Genomic DNA, 18,747 nt, shown 5'->3' on the forward strand with positions numbered 1-18,747 from the left:
ACCTTGAAGCATAATAGTAATAATAATAATAACAAACCCTTTCTATAAGCTTCTTATGTGCTTTATGTTTTGTTATGTTTTGAGACCTGTATCTGCTTCTTTCATATCTGCTTTATCTCATCCAATTCTCTCAAAACGCTAGGAGCAAAATACTATGTTATTCCTGTTGAACAGAGGAGAAAAGCAAGCCAAGGCACAGAGAGGTTAAGTGACTTGCTCAAGACCACACAGCTAGCAAGCAGTGGAGTTAGGATTCAAATCCAGTAAGGCAAGCCAATGACTGCCCGACGCCTTCCCTGAGCTGTCTAATCCCTCTGAACCTGTTTCTTTTTCCATGAAATGAGGGCGATAGTGCAGTAGTACTTAGTGCACAGAATTATGGTGAGATACAATCCCCGGAAACCGCTTAGAACAGTGCCTGGCACACAGTACGTGTTCAAAGAGTTGTAAATGACTTCTGTCGCCGCCGTCGCGGTTGCCTTCAGGCTTCCCCTCCCCCTCCGGCCGCGGCTGCCTCCCCCGCAGTGCCAGCCCGTGACGTGGGAGCTGCCGCTCGCACGGTCTGGGTTTAATTGGAAACTAAACGAGAAGGAAGGGGATGTTCGAGGCCCCTCCCTTGACTCTGAACGGACCCCCCCCATCCCGCCCCTCGCCCCGGGGCATGTGCGACTCCCTCTTTAGCGACACCTCCCGCCGACCGCGGGTACTGCTCCCGTACAGAGCACGCGACTGGGACCGAGGAGGCGGCGCCGGGATGGGAGGCAGGGGAGGGCTGGGGAGGTGCGACTGTGCTGGAGGGAGGGCAGGCAGGGGACAGGCTGTGTCTTCTGAGCTCCGTGCCAGCTCACCACGAGCCAGCCGCCACGCCCGCCTTGGCCGTGGGCCGCTCCCCACCTGGCAGTCTCAGCGCGCCCAGGTCTCCGTGGCCGGTGCGCTCGGGCGCGCTTGGCTGGGGTGCCGGCAGAGGGCGCGCGAGGGGGCCCGGGGACGGGCGGGGGACACGCAGGAGGCGGGATTGGGGGGAGGGCCCTGGGCTGCCCCTCCCGCCCCCTGCCCGCCCACCCGGAGCTCCAGACCAGGAGGCAAGAGCTGCGGGTGCCCCCTGCGCGCTCTGTCTCCTCCGCGCCCGGCTCCTACCTGTAGAGTCCGAGGGACTCCCCCTCCCCGGACACCTATTCTTTCTCCTCCAGAAACCTCCCGCCTAGCTACCCGCGTCTCGCATAGGCGGCGCTGGGACCCCGGGACGGGGCGCCAGGCTCGCAGCTGGTGACATGTAGACGCCCCCTCGGTGGTCCAGCCTCGGCACCTGGGCACCCTTCTGCCCGTAAAGTTTGGGGCTGGGCGCCATGGCCAAGAGCAGCTCCCTGAATGTTCGCGTGGTGGAGGGCCGGGCGCTGCCTGCCAAGGACGTGTGAGTACCCCGGGGCGAGTCGCGGGTGAGGGGCGCAGCGGACATGGGATGGGGCGGGGGTCGCCCGTTCCGCATGCCGGGGAGGAGCGGTGAGGTAGGCAGGGGGTTCCTGTCTAAGACACAATATTGGTGCAGATCCGCCTCCACAGGGCTAAAACCTCATGCCCATCGCTGTCCTATCGGAAAGGGGCGCCCAGACTTAGCAGATGCGCCACCCTGCCCCAGGAAGGGGGATGCCTTTGTTTCTGGGATGTACTAAAGGGGATTGGAGGGTCGGATTTTGTTGGAGCTGGGAGGGTAGTGGGGGGGGGTGTCTCTTCCTTAGTTCAGGCAGGTGCCAGAGGTGGGGCTTCTCCAGACCAGGGTGGGTGCCTATCTAAGGAACCCTGGGAAGAAAGCCCAGAGCACCGGATGGCCCCAGCATTCCTCTGTGTGCATCTGGTGTTTAGGTTCAGAGACAGTCATCAGATGGCCCACTAGCCAGACCTGGGGAAACTGGGTCCTCTGAACCCAGAGCCCTGAGCTCCCCAGCAAGGAGCTCCCTGTGTGGGCCTTCCCTGCATGCTGAGCCTCTTGAAGACTCCACCCCCTGACCCACCCTACCCCCCCAACACCCTGTCTAGCCAGGTGTGATGGGGGCTGGAAGACCCTAGGGCTCCTGTGGGTACCAGTCCTTGGCTCCACTTCCTCTAGGGCTGAGTCAGCAGTTGCCGAATCAGCAGAATGGCAGGAGGGGTCCCCCTTCTGCTTGGCCTGGAGCCCAGAAGGGGCTCTGAGGTGTCAGCACCTGGGACAGGTGTGGGATCCTTGGCAGGACATCAGCCATGTGACCTTGAACCTGGTCCTCTTGGGTCTCGATTTCCCCCCCTGGACAATGGGAGCTCTGGACAGGGGCTATCCAGCCTGGAGCAGCTGTGGGGGGTGGAGAACCTGTTAGGATTTACCCCGTGGCCAAGGGTGAGCAGAAACCTGGTTTCTAACCCTCTACCCAAGTTGAGACGAGGGCTTAGCTATGTTCTGACGCCCCCCAGCTGTGGGTCCCCAGCGAAGGGTCTCCAGCCTTTGATTTTAGGAACTTCGCCCCTCCCCAACCCTGGGATGCCAAGAGAGGTTTTAGCTTCCCTTCATCCTCATCAGCTACCCCAAATAAACATGCACCCGGGATAGAGGCAGAGCGCTTGCTGTGTGAAAGCAGCATCTGGACAAGCCCCTGCTTCCCTCCTTCTGGGACACCCTCTCTGAGCCTTGGAGAATGACGTTCTGGAACTGTCAGAGCAGTGAGGCCAGGAATGGGGGCCTGGAAACTGCCAGAGGACTGGGGGGGGGCCCTCCAGAAATCAGGTTTCCATCTCCCGGTCCTGGGTGAGGGCCATGAGGGAGGGGCTGGTGCTGCCCCTGGCCCTGGACATGGCTCATGGTGGGGACATGGCTTGTGGGGTGGACACAGCTCGCGGCGGCGGGGGGGGGGGGTTCCTTCTGCCTCTCCTGCAGATGGAGTTAACTCATACCTGTTTCCTACACCTCTTGGCCACCTTTTCTCCCCCCAAGTTCTCAGGTCAAGGTGAGCCCCAGAGCAAGGGTGGGAAGAAGTCCCTAAGCCCTAGTTGGGGATCCAGCCCTCTGCCTCAGTTTCCTTAGCTGTTGGCTCCCTTCTCGAGAAGGGCTGTCCTCAGACCCTGCTGGGATCTCCACCCCCAGGGAGGTTCTTAGATGGGGCTGTGTTCTTTCTGGTTTCCTAAGGGAAAGGACCCAGCCTCATCAGGTTTGAGGGCGGCTGACCTGACTCCGGAGGAGGCCTCCACTGACAATTTTGAGAATTACTCGTGTTAATCATAGTAGCTGTAAGTCGTCCAGGGCTTACTCTGGGCCAGGGCCTATACTTAACACTTCCTGAGGTCCTATAAGCATTTCCATTTACAAATGGGGGAAACAGGCCCAGAGAGGCAAAGTCACTTGCCCGAGGTCACACAGCTGGGATTTGAGCCCTGACTGGCCCCGTGCGAAAGCCACACTGGGCAGGCAATGGCTGAGGGGCCTTCTTTCCCACGCTTGAGTTGGGGCAGGGCCCATGGGAGAGGTCAAGGTTCTGGAGAGATTGAGAGTCTGGTGGGGGCACCCCTCCTGCTCCAGCTGCTTCCTACCTGATGGGAGCCTGATAAGGCCCTTGTGCGTCAGAGCCGTGGAGCCGACAAGCAAGCTTAGCTCCCGAGGGGGGGGGGGGCCAGGGTCAGGCCTGGTTGACGGAAGGGGGCGTGTCTCCCAGCTCTTTGCTACTGGGATCCCAGCCAATCCTCCTCCACATCTGCTGTTGGGGAAACTGAGGAATGGGACCGTACCTAAAAGAGGCTCAGAGATAGAGAACCCAGCCAGAGGAATGAGATCTAGGGGTCACCCAGCTACAGGCATCCCAGGGCGTAGAGCCAGATTAGGAAACTGAGGCTCTCAGGGTTACTCAGCCCAGAGGGTCTGAGATAGATTCAGAAGGGGAAACTGAGGCCTAGGGCACTACTCAGAAGGGAGTTCAGCAGTAGAACCCAGAAAAGAATGTAAGGACATAGGCCACCACCCAGCCCGAGCTTTCAGGGAAAGAGGCCAGATGGGGAAATGGAGCACTGGAGCACCCACACGGAGGGAGCTGGGGGCAGGAGTCCAGAGAGGAAACTGAGGCACAAGGAAGGACTCATCCAGCAGACAAGGCTCAGCCTGCCACCGGCTTCTGGTGCCAGCAGCCCCTCCCCTGAAATCCCGTGGTAACCGTGGATTGGTGACTGACTAGAGATGGCAGAGAGAGAGTGTGGGGTCTGGGGCATCAAAAGAGGGGGTGACTTGGGGAAAGCATTTGAGCTTGGATGGAGGGGACATGGGTTAGGAGCATGCGTGCTGAGCCCCCTAGACCTGGGTTTGAATTCCGGCTCAGGAGGGCGGTTGTGGGATGGAGGATACAGGTCTTCCCCCAAGGAGCTCACAGTTCAGAAGTTGGAGGGAGACAGACACTAAACACAGAGAGAAACAGGGAGCAAGATGCTTTCTGGTGCCCAGGGGGATCGGACGTCAATTTCGCAAAGGACAGAGGTGGTCAGGGATGGCCTCTCTGAGGAGGTGACTCTTTGGGGCTGAGGATTGAATAGCAGGATTGAGCCAGCCATGACAAGATCGGGGACAGAGTGTTAAGACACTCTGCAGCTGCAATGGCGAGTGCAAAGGCCCTGAGGCTGCACTCAGAACTTGGGGGAAGACAAAGGAGGCCTGTGCGATGGGACAGAGGGGAGATGAGGGCCCCAGTGAACAGCTTGGGATGGGGCTGGTAACTATTATTATGAAGGGGGGATGGAGCTGCGTTTGGTTGGCTCATGGCTCATGCCTCCTCAAGGGGCTGCTGTTGGTTGTGGTTTTGAGATCTGGGTGCCCTGGTCTGTGCCAGCAGAAGTGGTGTCACTGGGCTGAGCACTGGGAGTCTCCCCACCCCCCACAACCAGAGAAAATCCGGTGGAAATGAAAAGTTGGCTGAGAGGGTAGGGGTCCTGGAATAGAGCTCTGGGGCCAGCCCATGATGCCTCCCACCATGTGTTATCTCCTTTAGTTCCTCCAGCCACCCCTACCCCCAACACCCCCACCAGGAGATGTGTGTTACCATTATAGGGAGGAAAAACCAGCACCCACAGAGATGGGGGGGTGGGGCTAGCTGGGTTCCACGGAGAGCAGGTGGTAACCTCGAGAAACCTCTCTAACATGGGCTGTTGACCATAGCTCTGGGTTTCCTAGAACCAGCCCTGGGAACTTTCTGGCTTCAGTCCTCAGTGTTCTGTATCTTTGTGTGGAAGCCTAGAGAGACCATGCATGGGGGCCGGGCATGCAGTGGGTGGGCTGTGTACCCATGACATCTCCTGCCAGTCCCCTGAGATTCTGCCTCTTACCCCGACTTGCTGTGTGACCCTGGGCCAGTCCCCTCCCCTCTCTGGGCCGCAGTTGCCCCAGCCATACATAATGAGGGTGGATTGGGACCTCCACTCGTGGCTGCCCTCTCAACCTCCCTCCTGAACGTCCTCCTCCCACAGGTCTGGGAGCAGTGACCCCTACTGCATCGTGAAGGTGGACGACGAGGTGGTGGCCAGGTGAGGAGTGGACAGGCTGGGCCTGGGGGAAGAGGAACAGGGCAGGGAATGGAGGAGGAGCTCCTTCTAGACCTGAGGGGTCCAGGCACAAGATTTGACGTTGAAAAGAGGAGCCGGGTGAGGGCAATGCCTATGCCAAGAGCGGACGAGGGGCCTGCCAGTGGATGCTTTGTGCTTTGGCCCTTCTGGGGACAGACAGCTGGGGCTCCCAGCTCCCCTCTCCATCCTGTCCCTCCGACTGGCCGACACCTTCCCCCTGGACCAGATGATGTCCCTGACAGTGTCCTGGGGCTGACTCAGCGGCTGCCCGTCTGTGCCTCCCACCGTGGCCTCCCTGGAGGCGGGCATCTCACGCTTGGCTGGGCTGGCTGGTTCCGGGCCTGCTGGGTGCTACGGGCACTGGGGCGTGTGTGTGTGTGTGTGTGTGTGTGTGTGCATGCGTGCCCAGCTGGGCCTTCTTGTGAGTGGTGGGGGGTGTTGGAGGGCTGACGTGAATGTCTGTGACTGCATGTGCGTGTCCCCGGGGGTGTGCAGCTCACAGGCTCACATTGTGTACCAGTGGAGGGTGTGTGTGTGTGTGTGTGTGTGTGTGCGTGCGTGCGCACCCGTGGGCTGCCCTGCATACACACGTGAGCACCAGTGTCTGCTTGTTTGGGTACACAGACGCCTTCGTGAGCACAAGTGAGGACGTGAGGGTGTTTGCTGCGTGAGTGAGTTTGGGCGGGGTGGAGGGATGCGGGGCTTGGCGGTGGTTGGCTCCCGCCCCCGCAGGCCGAGGGACAGCTCTCAGCCCCCGCAGGCCTGAGGGGTGTGGGTGGGCAGGTGGGCGGGTGGCTGAGGCCTGGGTTCCTATGGAGACAGCAGGATTCAGGATGCTTCTGGTGCTCGTTGCCATCCAGAGGGGCTGGGGGCGAAGGGGTGGGGAGCCTGCATGGGGGAAGGTCAGCCTGAAGCGCCCCAGCTGACCCCCTCCATTGCTCTCTATGCTCATGCCGCCCCCTCCCCACATGCTGTGATACCATCCCCAAACCCGCAGAGAGATTTCTGTATGATCCCAGGCTGCTGTTCTGTGCATCTCTGGGCCCTGAAGAGGGACTTCCAGCTATGAAAAGAGGGGGACAGGGGGAAGAGGGTGTTTGAGAAGATAGGTCCATCTGACTGTGGTGCTCTGGGCTGGGGTAGAGGGCAGAGTGTGCATCTCTGTGTGCCTGTGTGTGGATATGTTCACAGTCTTTGTTGGGGAAGAGGGCAGGGCAAAGGGTAAATGGAGTGGCAGGGGTTCGACCCAATTCTGCAGCCACAGATTGGGTGTGTCTTCATTGGGCAAAGTGGGTTCCTCGTTCCCTGCTGGATAAAGTGCATTGGCAGGGGTGTCGGGGTGAGGATGCTCTGTGTGTGTGTCTGTTTCTAGGCTTGCTTGGGTCCCTAACCCACCTGTGGTTCCCTCTCATTTCCTGAGTGCTCTGGCTCCTGCTGACTTCAAGGTCTCTTGGCCCCTCACACTTCCCATTCCCCATCTAGCGCTTTCCTGTTCCTCAGACTCAACAAGTTCACTCCTGCCTCAGGGCCTTTGCACATGCTGTCCCAGCCATCTCGTCCTCATCTTCTCTTCCCCCTTTGCCTGACTGGCTCCTGCAGGAAGCCTTTTCTCACTCCTCCAATCCACACCCCCAGACCTAGCCAAGTGCCACTGAGCTCACCCCATCCACAGGACGTGTCTCACTGTGTCATGTGTCATAAGAGTTCAGGAGAGAGTACCTGCCCACTGAAGGGGGCTCTGTGGGGGCAGGGGCCTGGGCACCTCTTCCTCTGATTCTCCATAGCCCACAAGGTTTGGCACACAAGGTGCTCATGGAGTGAATGAGCATGAATGGAATTTGCATGTTGTCAGTTACTGTGTAAGGGATTCTGTGTGTGTATCTGCCATCTGTCACCATACGTGTGTAAGTGTGTGTCTTTGGGTCTCTGTGTCTCTATGTGCTGGGCTTTTTTTTTTATCTGTGTATCTATGTGAATCTGTTTTCTCTGTATCTGTATGTGTCCATATGTAGAAACACATAGATATGCATTTCTAGAAATTTCTGAGGATGCCTATGTGTATCTGTGTGTATGGGAATGTGTCTCTGGCTTTCTTGGTGTGTCTGTGAGTGTCTCTCTTTTCATGTCCAACCTTGTGGGAATGTGTGTGTGTGTGTGTGTGTGTGTGTGTAGGTCTCGGGGTATATGAATGTTGGGGTTTCTGCGTGTGTATTTGTGTTTTGTTTTTGTTGTTTTAAGAAGGCTCCATACCCATCATGGAGCCCAATGTGGGGCTTGAACTCATGACCCTGAGATCAAGAACTGAATTGAGATCAAGAGTCGGATGCTTTACTGACTAAGCCACCCAGGGGCCCCTCTGTGTGTGTATTTGTGTGTGTATCTATGCACATCATGGATATAAGTGTGTGGTTTGTGTGCATGTGTATGTCTGGGTCCCCAGGGGTCTGCCACCTGTGTGGCCCAAGGGTCCCCAGCCCCCTGTGCCCTCTTCTGCAGAACAGCAACTGTCTGGAGGAGCTTGAGCCCCTTCTGGGGGGAGGAGTACACCATTCACCTGCCCTTGGATTTCCACCACCTGGCCTTCTATGTGCTGGACGAGGATACAGTGGGGTGCGTGTACTGGGGACCCCTGCTTGAGCACCTGGGGGAAGGCGGGATGCCCCAAACCAAAGTAGCCCCCCAACTGACCCTTGATGCCTGTTCCCGCTCTTTAATGACTCAGACCCTCACCTGCCCGCCTTTCCACAGGCATGATGACGTCATTGGCAAGATCTCGCTGAGCAGGGAAGCGATTGCAGCCGACCCCAGAGGTGGGCAAGGGGCAGCAGGCTTCGGCTGGGCAGAGGGAATATGGGTGGCCATGTCTAGGTTGGGCATTTGCGAACATGTAGCAAGTGGCAGGGGAAGCATTCTTCAGGGGGAAATTATTTCAGTTGTTGATTTTTCTTTTTCTTTTCTTTTCTTTCTTTCTTTCTTTTTTTTTTTTTGGAAGAGAGAGTGAGAGAATGATCACGCCCAAGTGGGGTGGGGGAGGGGCAGAAGGAGAGGGAGAGAGAGAATCTTAAGCAGGCTCTTTGCCTAGCGTAGAGCCTGACACTGGGCTCAATCTCATGACCCAGAGATCATGACATGAGCTGAAACCAAGAGTCAGATGCTTAAACGACTGAGTCACCCAGGTGCCCCATCAGCTGTTGGTTTAAAGTTTTTTTTTTTAAATTTATTTATTGAGTAGTTAATTACTTTACGTAGTTCCATATTCAAAAGGTATAATTAGCGGGGGAAACTATCCCTCTCTAACCTAGCAATTCCATTTTCATTTTAAGGTTGTCAGTTTCTTGTATGTCCTTCTAGAGATAATTATTCATTTTTTTAAGATTTTAGTTATTTATTTGAGAGAGAGCAGGAGTAGGGGGAGCAGGAGAGGAAGAGGAAAAAGCAGGCTCCCAGCTGAGCAGGGAGCCCGATATGGGACTCAATCCCAGGACCCCAGGATCATGACCTGAGCCAAAGGCAGCCACTTAACTGACTGAACCACCCAGACACCCCTAGAAATATTTTAAATAGGTTTATTTATTCCAAGTGCTTTCCATGAATCAACTCATTTAATTATCGGGATGAGCCTGTGAGGTAGGTACCCTTATTCTGCCCGTTCCACAGGCGAACCTCCCGAGGTAGAGGGGATTGGTTAGATGGCTTGCCTGGGATCACAAAGTTACTAAGTGGGATGGCCAGGATTTGAACCAAGATTGTCTACCTCCAGTCTGCGCTCTTAACACGACACTGTATGTGTTTGGTGCTCTGCTCATAGGAATGGCAGCTTGTTAGACTCACTGTTCTGTCCCTTGTCTTTTACTTCATCATCTACATTGGAGATCTTTCCGTATTGGTTCCTCAAGAGCTTCCACATTCTTTGATCTTTGACTTCGTGGCACTCCATGGTGTGCGTATATCATCGTTTATTTGGCTGGTTCCCTCCTGATGGGCACTCGGGTGGCTCACTGTCTCTCCCTAGCTCAAACAATACAGCCGCCATGAATAGCCTTGTACAGATGTGATTTCACATGTGTGCAAGTTATATCAATCAGTTTGATAAATTCGTAGAAGTAGATGGGTCATAGAGTACCCATATTAGCACATTACAGAGTTGTTGCTAAGTTACCCTCTTTGGAGGAGGTAACAATTTGCCTACCCTGCCAGGGTACCTTTGCCAGCAATTACCAAACTCCTTGATCTTGTATCTGATAGGTAAAAAATTGTCTCTTTGTGTAGGTTATTTTGTATTTCTCTATGAATGAGATTGAAAGCCTCTTTGCATATTTAAAAGTTGCTTTTTTTCCCTTTTTTGTTTGTTTTGTTTGTTCTTTGTTTGTTTGTTTGTTGCATTGCCCTCCATGGGGTTGTGTGGCTTGTCTTATTGATTTGTAGGAGCTCTTTACATATTAGGCAAATTTAACTCTGTCATATTAGCTGCAAATAGTTTTTCTCCCTTTGTCACTTATGTTTTTGCTTATCATTTTTTTCTCTGTATAAAATCTGTTTCTTTTTCTCTAGTTTTTATGGCTCTTGTTTTTCTGTGATATCTAAAAAGGTCTTCCCAATTCTAAGATAATTTTTTTTTACATGGTTCCTTCTCACAGCAATTTGTTTTCCTTTTTAACATTCAAGTCTTTGATCTATTTGGAATTTATCCAGATTCAAGATATGGAGAGGGATTGAACTTTATTACTTTTTGTCTAGATGAGTACTAATTGTCTTGATGTCAGTAATCGAATAATGTATTTTTTCATCAGTGGGGATTAGTTGAAAATGTACATGTTAATCATCATAATCATTGCTCCTATTTAATTAGGACTTACTATGTGCCAGGTATGATGCTAAACACTTTATAGTTTTCACAACACCAAGTGAAGTGTGCTCTAGAATGATCTTGAATTTATGGCTGATGGAAAATGAGGTTTGTAGAGGTGAGGGCACTTGGCCTTCCTGGAAGTTGTAGAGTTGGGAGTTGAGTCAAGGCTGTGCCTGCATCCAATGTCTGTGTTTTCAACCTGTCTGCTGACCTGCATCCGTTGTGCCTGAAACATCCACCCAAGGGAGTGGAATTAGATGATGGAAGTATGAGGCCAAGCTTCAGGAGCTTATGGACCAGACAGAAACACAAAATATGCTTACACAAAGCAAGGAGCAAGGAAAAAAGGGAAGCTGTCCATGTGTCTGGATGTGGGTGCTTTTTATTTTTTAAGCAAGACAGGAATGTGGGGGTGGAGGCATGTGGAATATCACTGGCATGATGGTGGATGGGGATAAGCAGACAGTGAGGCTGGTGTAGTCAAGGAAGTTTGCCTGGATGAAGGGGAATGAATTGGTTCTTAAAGGTGCTTTGGCAGAGACACTAAACCATGTCTCCATAGATTCTCTTTTAGGGTCAGGTGTAGGCCAGGCCAGGTGGAGCACTGGGTGGGTCTCGATTGGAGACGGCTGTAAGTGCCAGGCTAGAGTCTGGACTTTCTTCTGGAGGCACTAGGGAGCCATCGATGGTCCATGAGCATGACACCAAAGAGAGTGGAGCCGTATTATCACGGGATGGAGTGACAGGAGAGATTAGATACATTTTCAGAAGATCTCTGTGCTGCTTTGTGGATACTGGATCACAGTGGGACAGGAGTACATGTGGGAGATCAATTAGGAGTCTGTTGTCATAGTCGAGTGAAGAAGCTGATGGCATCCTGGACTGGGGGGTAGCAGTGAAGACAGAAAGAGGTGAGGTGGGACAGTGCTTCCTCACACACACAAGGAAGTGGACCACCATGAGCAAGTGTCAGCAGACACAATAACCACCAGATTTGAAACCATGAAGATTTTAGAATTTATACTTATGATATACAGAATTTTAAAAGGAATAAAATATTTAAGTACACTGAAATATAATCACCAGAAAGGGACAGCAATAATCATAAAGTGATACATTAAAAAACAGATTTGAAAAAGAACCAAATCAAACTTTTAGAGATAAAAAGTAGTCACTGAAATTGAAAACTGGGAGGGTGAGTTCAACAGCAGATCATTCAGAGCTGAAGACAGAATTGGTGAACTGGAAGAGAGATCTGAAGAAGTTATTTAGACTTTGGCCCAGAGAATCAAGAAGGAAAATATAAAAGAGAAGTTCAGAGACATAAAAAATTACCAAGAAGGTCTAATGTCCTTTTAATTGGAGTCCTAGGAGGAAAGAATAGAAAAAATCGGGGAGAGGAAGGGATAAAAAAAAAATTGTTGACCTGACATTTTCCAGAACTCAAGGAAGGACATGATTCCATAAGTAGAAACAGCACAAACCACAGTAAGCAGGATTAAAAAAAAAAATCCTTACCTGCCCATGCAGTGAAATTGTGAACATCAAACACATGATCCTTAAAATTAAAGAGAAAAGATAGACCATTGACACAAGATCAGTTATCTGGCTGAAATGACTACATTAGCTACAATGGAATCTAGAAGTCAGCGAGTGAGCTCTTCAAAGTGTTGAGAGAAATAGAGAGAGAGGGGAAGGGAGGTTGAAATTGACTTGACTGATTCAGGCAGGGAGAACTACCTGGATGGAGGCTCAGAGGTAGGCCTGCCCAACATTTTTGTGAGGGGAGATGTGTTGGGATTAAATAATGGAGGGTTTTGTGTACCAGGGTGAAGAGTGTGATAGTACAGGGTGAAGGGAATTAGACTATACTGCCTTCATTCAAATCCCAACTCTGCCACTTCCTAGCTGCGGGGTCATGGGCAAAGCTCTTTCACTGTGTCTCATTTTCCTTGTCTGCAAGTGTGGGTAATTACAGCATCTACATCAGAAGGCTGACATGAGAAGTCCACGATTTAATACATATTTAATGTTAATCGAATTTTTAAGTTAACACAATGCCAGTGTCTGGTAGGTATTTAATAAATGTTAGCACCTGTGCCCTCCAGGAATTGATAGCTGGATCAACCTGAGCCGTGTGGACCCAGATGCAGAGGTTCAGGGTGAGATCTGCTTGGATGTACAGATGCTGGAAGATACACGGGGCCGTTGTCTTCGCTGTCATGTGCTCCAGGCCAGGTATGGTCAGGATGGGGGACAGTGTGGGTTTGGTCTGAGAATGAACAAGTGTTCACTGGATTCTCTAGTTGTGTTGGCTTTTGAGACCACCTCACTCCTGGGGCACTTCTGGGCTCACAACCAGGATCCCTTGCAGGCAAACAGTCCAAGTTCACCAGGTTTGCAAGTTCTTGGGGTCAGAGCACAAGCAAAATCCTTGCTGGGTCCTCAGTGACCAGCAGCCAGAGGTCAGACACTCAGGATGGCCAGAAAAAGTGTGGAGGTGTATTAATCAAATTGTAAGTGGTAGATACCCAATTTGTACCAGTTTAAGCAGATTGGCTTATATGAATGACATGCAGCTACAGGTACGGCTGGATCCAGGTGCTCAAACAGTGAGATGAGGAATCTAGAGACAGATTTCACGGCTATCTTTTGTGTTAGTTTCAGTCTCAGGCAGTCTCTCTCCAGGTGTGGACAAAGAGGACCCCAGCAGTCTCAGGAAGGCATCCTACCAACTTGGTAGGTCCAACTGAAAAAGAAATTTCCTTCATTATTTCCAACTAATGTCCTGGGACTGATTCTTATTGGCCAAATCTGGGGCACATACCAATCTCTGAACTAATTACCTGGACTCTGATGGGTCAGGCCTGAGTCCCACACCCACTCCTGGAGTGGGAAGAGGTTTCAGCCTACCTAAGTTATGGGAGCTGGGAGTGTGAGAGAGGGGCAGGTCCTGTCCCAAAGAAAGAGGAGAAGGAAGATGGATGCAGGACCAGCAAAACCCACAGATGACCCTCCAGGGGCACCAGCTCATGGATATCCATCTCCCCTCCTGCCTATTTATCACTCTGTAATCCCCTCCTCTCTCCCTCAGCTCCCCCATCATTCTGCTTCCTTAAATACTCCCCTCCCTTCCCTCCCTCATCTCCCATCTTTCTGTCTTGTTTTCACACCTTACTCCCCCAACCCTCACTTTTAGACCAGTCCTCACTCAGGTTGTGGAGAATCTCTATTTCTGCTTTGCTGTGTGACCTTAAAGCCTTTTCTTGCCCTCTCTGTGCCTCTCTCACCATCTCCAGATTTCTGTTGCCAGCTGGGGCTCCTCGAAGTCTGGATAGGCAAAAGCACTGAGCATGGGACAGGGGGCTCCTCATCTGCTTTGTGCCAGCGGCCTCCTCCCCAGCCACAAGGCTGTGCAGGAGCCTTGTAAGCAGGAGAGGGACTGATTGCTGTCGCTTAGCAACTGGGCTGGCTCCTAGGAAACCAAAGAAGGCTTTGGATGCCAAGCAGGGGTGGGAGAGGAGCAGCAGGAGGAAGCAAGCAGCCCCTGGTGGGGGGCTGTCACTGGATTTGGGGGACTTCAGGAAGGAGGGATTGGGGAAGCTGTCTGAGGTGAGACTTCAGGGTTGTCATGGCAACCAGAGACAGGGGGTCCTTGCCTCAAGCCTTTTCTTGGGTCCTAGGCAGGGTGCGGATATGAGTATTTGTTGAATGAGTGAATTAATGAATGAGCGAGCACTCACATCCCACCAGCTGCTATGCTAAGCCTTTTATATACGTCATGTCATTTAAGCCTTGGCCCCGTGAGGTTGATCTGTTATTATTTCCAATTTCCAGATGAGGAAACTGAGGCTCGGGGTCATGAAGGGACTTTTCCCAGTGTCACTCAGCCAATGAGTGGTGGAGCCAGGCTCTGAGCCTGGCATCCGGTCTCCCTCCCCGGGGGCTCCAGAGAAACTGAGGCTCTCTTCCAACTCCCCACTGAATCTTCACATCCTGGACTTTGTGATTTAGGACTTGACCTTCTCGTGCCTCAATTTCTTTATCTGGAAGATAGGGGCACACTAGGGCTTCCTCCTAGGGTAGCGCTGGTCAACAGGAAGATACTGGGCTTGGCTGGGCAGGGTGAAGGGTGCTCCTGGCTGGGTCCCTACAGTGGAGGCCAGAGGCCTTTGAATGATCTATCCTGACCCCCTTTCCAAGGTCCGGCTTGGGTCTTGGTTGTCAAAGGTCCTGTGTCCCTTGCTCCTTTCCTCATCTGTCTGCAGGGACCTGGCCCCCCGAGATATCACCGGCACATCTGACCCATTCGCACGTGTGTTCTGGGGCAGCCAGAGCGTGGAGACATCAGTGAGTGGTGGCATGGATGGGGGAGGGGTGGGCACGGAGGCGGGCCCTCCTCAGCTCTCCCTCCCGCCCCTTCCCCCAGACCATCAAGAAGACTCGCTTCCCACACTGGGATGAAGTGCTGGAGCTGCGGGAGATGCCGGGAGCCCCAGCCCCGCTGCGGGTGGAGCTCTGGGACTGGGACATGGTGGGCAAGAATGACTTCTTGGGTATGGTGAGCGCCCCCTCCCCTGACACCCTCCATGGCTCCCCACTGCCTCCAAGAGGGAAGGGGAGGGGAGATGGGCTGTGCGTCCTGGGATCTGGAAGGATAGATGTGAAAGCTGTCTCAGCTGGCTCTTGGCCAGGTCTGGGTGATGCAGTCCCATTGCCCCATTGTGCAGGTGAGGAGACAGAGGCTCTCCAAGGGGCAGGAACCTACCCAAGGTCACAGGGTGGGCCCAGATTCTCATTCTGGGATAAGAGGACTCAGTATGACCACGTGCTAAGTGCTTTTCTAGCATAATCTCGCTCATGTACCCCTCATGGCCACTCTGTGAGGCTGGGACTGTTGTCTGCATTTTATAGATGGGGAAACTGAGGTTCATTCAGAGAAGCTGAGCGGCTTTCCCGAGGTTGTATGACCAAGAAAGGGCAGAGCCAGAATCTGAGTTCAGGTTTCTCTGACTCCAGAATCCCAGCCCTTAACCCCTCCCCCGGGAAGCACCGGGCTCAAGATCTTTCTCTTAGAACCTCAGTTTACACATCTGTAAAATGGGTGTGACTGCCCTGCCTCTCAGTGGGAATGGATGTATAGTCAGGGCTAACAGTTTTTAAAAGGAGGCAAGATTAGAGCAAGTTATGGGTCGGCTTGGTCATGCACAGCCAGCGGGGAAGGGGGCAGAGGAGTAAATGGAGTGGCCACTTTGGGAAACAGTCTGGCCATTCCTCAAATGGTTTAAGGCCGTCTGCCCATGCCCTGGCAACTCCACTCCTGGCCATGCACCAAAGATCAATGAAAACACATGTCCACCCAGAAGCTCATACATGAAGGTGTTCACAGCAGCGTTGTTCATGAGAGCCAAGAGTGGAAACAACCCAAATGTCCCTCCACAGTTAATGGGTAGATACAATGTGGCCAGTCCTTACAATGGAATATTACTCACCCATGAAAGAGAATGAGGTCCTGGCACCTGCTACAATGAGGATGAATCCTAGAAACATGGTTTCGTTTAGATGAGATGTCTGGAGTAGGTGACTGTGTAATGACAGAAAGTAGGTCAGTGGTGGCCTGGAGCTGGTGGCGGGGGTGGGAGACGGGGACTGACAGCCACTGAGCGCAGGTGTTTGGGGGGCAGACAGAAAATGTTCTGAAGTTAATGGTGATGGTTGCGCAGCTCTGTGAGTAGACCAAAAACCATTGAACTACACACTTTAAAGACGTGAATTGTATGGGATGCAAATTACATCTTTATGAAGTTATTTTAGAAGAGAGGCGGTGGGGGTTCAGGGCCCTTTGGGACTATCTTTAAGCTTTCAGACAGATGTGACGTGTGTCCCCAGAAAGAGCTGAAAATGTCCTCAGTCTAGATGTTTGGTCTCTAGCAGCTGTGTGACCTCGGACAAGTCACTCCGTCTCTCCAAGCCTCAGTTTCCCCAAGTGTAAATTGAGTGGTGGCTGCAGGCCCTCAGTGTCAGGGCAGGAGCTAATAATTTGGGGCTGGGGGAGGGATTGTATCTGCGGCTGCATTGACGGGGGTATGGTAGTGGAGAGGAGGTGGCCCCTGGCAGGCCAGGCCTCCCCTGCTTGGGTGAGCAGTCTGAGATCTTCTAGGCCTGGGTGGGGCCTTAGGCCTGGCAAGCTCAGGTTCATCTGAGAGTCTGCGTGTCCCCCCGCAGGTGGAATTCCCCCCACGGGTCCTGCAGCAGAACGCCCCCAGTGGCTGGTTCCGTCTCCTGCCCTTTCCCAGAGCCGAGGAGGATTCTGGGTAAGTGTGGGTGTGGAGGGAGGTGGCCGGGCTGAACTCATGGTGACTGCCATCTTCAGCTTGTGGGCAGGTCCTGTGGGGTGCCCATGTCAGCCCCCAGGCTGTCACCATGTCACTCCGTTCCCTTATTTAACACAAGTCTTACAATATGTGTGTACTTATGTCCAAAGGAGTTCACCTCATACTCACCCACCTGTTTGCACATGAACATATCAGCTCACACTAGTCGATGCATGTTCCGAACCCTGGGTCCTTCCGTGCCTGTGCACACCTGTTCACCCTGGCCTTACAATGGCCACACGGCTTACATCGACTTTACCTGTCCATTCCTGTGTGTCCCTCTCAACATCTGTTCACCTGTCCACACTTGCCTGCATCGGGCTACACCATCCACACCTGCCCCCACTATCCGTTCACAGTGTACATGTTTTTTGACGCCGGCCACGTCCTTCCACACCCGTCCTATGTGTTGACACTGTCTGCACTCATCCGTTCTGTGTATCCCCATCAGTATTGGTACCCACCTGCCCACAGCTGTCCCCATCTGCCTTGTTTTGCTAACATCCATGCTCCTTATCTGTGTTTGCACCTGTCTCTCTCGGCCATCCGCGCCTGCGCGTACATACTCACTGTTCCCTCACCCGCGACCTGACCCCGGCCAGGGGGACCCTGGGCGCACTGCGGCTGAAGGTGCGCCTCATCGAGGACCGCGTCCTCCCTTCCCAGTACTACCAGCCACTCACGGAGCTGCTCATGGCATCTGTGCTGGGCCCAGCAGAGGTGGGTGCATCCATTCCACTGTGATCCAGATGATAGCCTCCCCCTGCTACAGGGACCCCTCCCAGGGCTCTTCTGCTGTGGGGTCCCAGGGCCCTGGGCCACCTCTCCTGCCTCCTGTCCTTGCCCAGGAGGATGCTGCCAGTCCCCTGGCCATGCTGGAGGAGCTGACCTTGGGGGACTGCCGCCAGGACCTTGCCACCAAGCTGGTGAAGCTCTTTCTTGGCCAAGGCCTGGCCGGGCCCTTTCTGGACTATCTCACCCGGCGTGAGGTTGCCCGGACCAGTGAGTTGCCCGCATGAGCCTCAGACATCACACCCCAGGGATGGGTCCACACGGGTCTCTCAGGGAGAAATGGGTGCTTCAGGCAGAGGTCAAGGGCTCCTAGATGTGTGGGTGGGGGGGTCCCTATGCCTGGCACCAGCAGCCCTCTGGGGATGCAGCCTTGAATTCAGGTGCTGGCTTCGCTACTCTTGAGCTGTGTGACCTTAGGCCGCTCATTGAACCTCTCTGTACCCCTGGACCGTGAATGGCGTTGATGCTGCAGCTCTGCCTGATTCCTGAGGCTGGAAGAATCATGACTCCCACCTTGGGTGGGTGGGGTGAGGTGGATCCGGCCCCAAACCCCAGCAAACACTTCCCTCTGTCCTCCCAGCTGACCCCAACACCCTCTTCCGTTCTAACTCCCTGGCATCCAAGGCCATGGAACAGTTCATGAAGGTGAGCAGGCAAAGCCCGGGGCTCGGCTGCAGCTTTTTCTCCTTTTCTGTGCTTCTTGGGACCCCAGAGCTTGGCCGGCCTCAGTTGGCTCAGGGTGGCCGAGCCGGGCTGCTGGCGGCTGATGCCTGGCCTCACCCTGAGATTCACCTAGATAGCGCCCCCACTCCCGCTCTTGGGCATGCCTCGGCCTTGCTCTGAGCCTCTCCCTGCATGTCCCCCCTCTCCCGGCTGCTGGGAACACCCGGCCTCACGCTCCGCCCCATCCCATGCGGTGCCTCCTGCCCCCAACTCGTGGGCACGCCTGATCTCACGCTCGCCCCCGTCCCACGTGGTCCCCCTGCCCCCAGCTCGTGGGCATGCCTTACCTGCACGAGGTCCTGAAGCCGGTGATTCACCGCGTCTTCGAGGAAAAGAAGTACATGGAGCTGGACCCGTGCAAGATGGACCTGGGCCGCACCAGGTGAGCAACGCCTCAGGGGTGCACCCCAACCCCCCTGGCAGCCCCCTGGTCTGCCCAGAGCCTGG

At 53.8% G+C, this 18,747-nt stretch overlaps 1 protein-coding gene across 1 annotated transcript in view; it reads left to right on the forward strand.

Moving 5' to 3' along the window:
- The first annotated feature begins 1,067 nt into the window (after positions 1-1,067).
- The window catches only part of RASAL1 (RAS protein activator like 1), a 28,370-nt gene continuing 10,690 nt past the window's right edge, over positions 1,068-18,747 (forward strand). The window contains exons 1-12 of the mRNA XM_080821592.1: positions 1,068-1,411; positions 5,467-5,523; positions 8,059-8,172; positions 8,311-8,372; positions 12,520-12,649; positions 14,680-14,761; positions 14,841-14,972; positions 16,637-16,725; positions 17,388-17,505; positions 17,634-17,787; positions 18,158-18,222; positions 18,570-18,682. Coding sequence (XP_080677718.1) covers positions 1,347-1,411; positions 5,467-5,523; positions 8,059-8,172; positions 8,311-8,372; positions 12,520-12,649; positions 14,680-14,761; positions 14,841-14,972; positions 16,637-16,725; positions 17,388-17,505; positions 17,634-17,787; positions 18,158-18,222; positions 18,570-18,682 — 1,181 coding nt within the window. The 5' untranslated portion in view covers positions 1,068-1,346. The remainder of the gene's footprint in view (positions 1,412-5,466; positions 5,524-8,058; positions 8,173-8,310; positions 8,373-12,519; positions 12,650-14,679; positions 14,762-14,840; positions 14,973-16,636; positions 16,726-17,387; positions 17,506-17,633; positions 17,788-18,157; positions 18,223-18,569; positions 18,683-18,747) is intronic.

Source organism: Martes martes (genome assembly GCF_963455335.1).
Source record: "Martes martes genome assembly, chromosome: 13".
NCBI classification, from domain to species: domain Eukaryota; kingdom Metazoa; phylum Chordata; class Mammalia; order Carnivora; family Mustelidae; genus Martes; species Martes martes.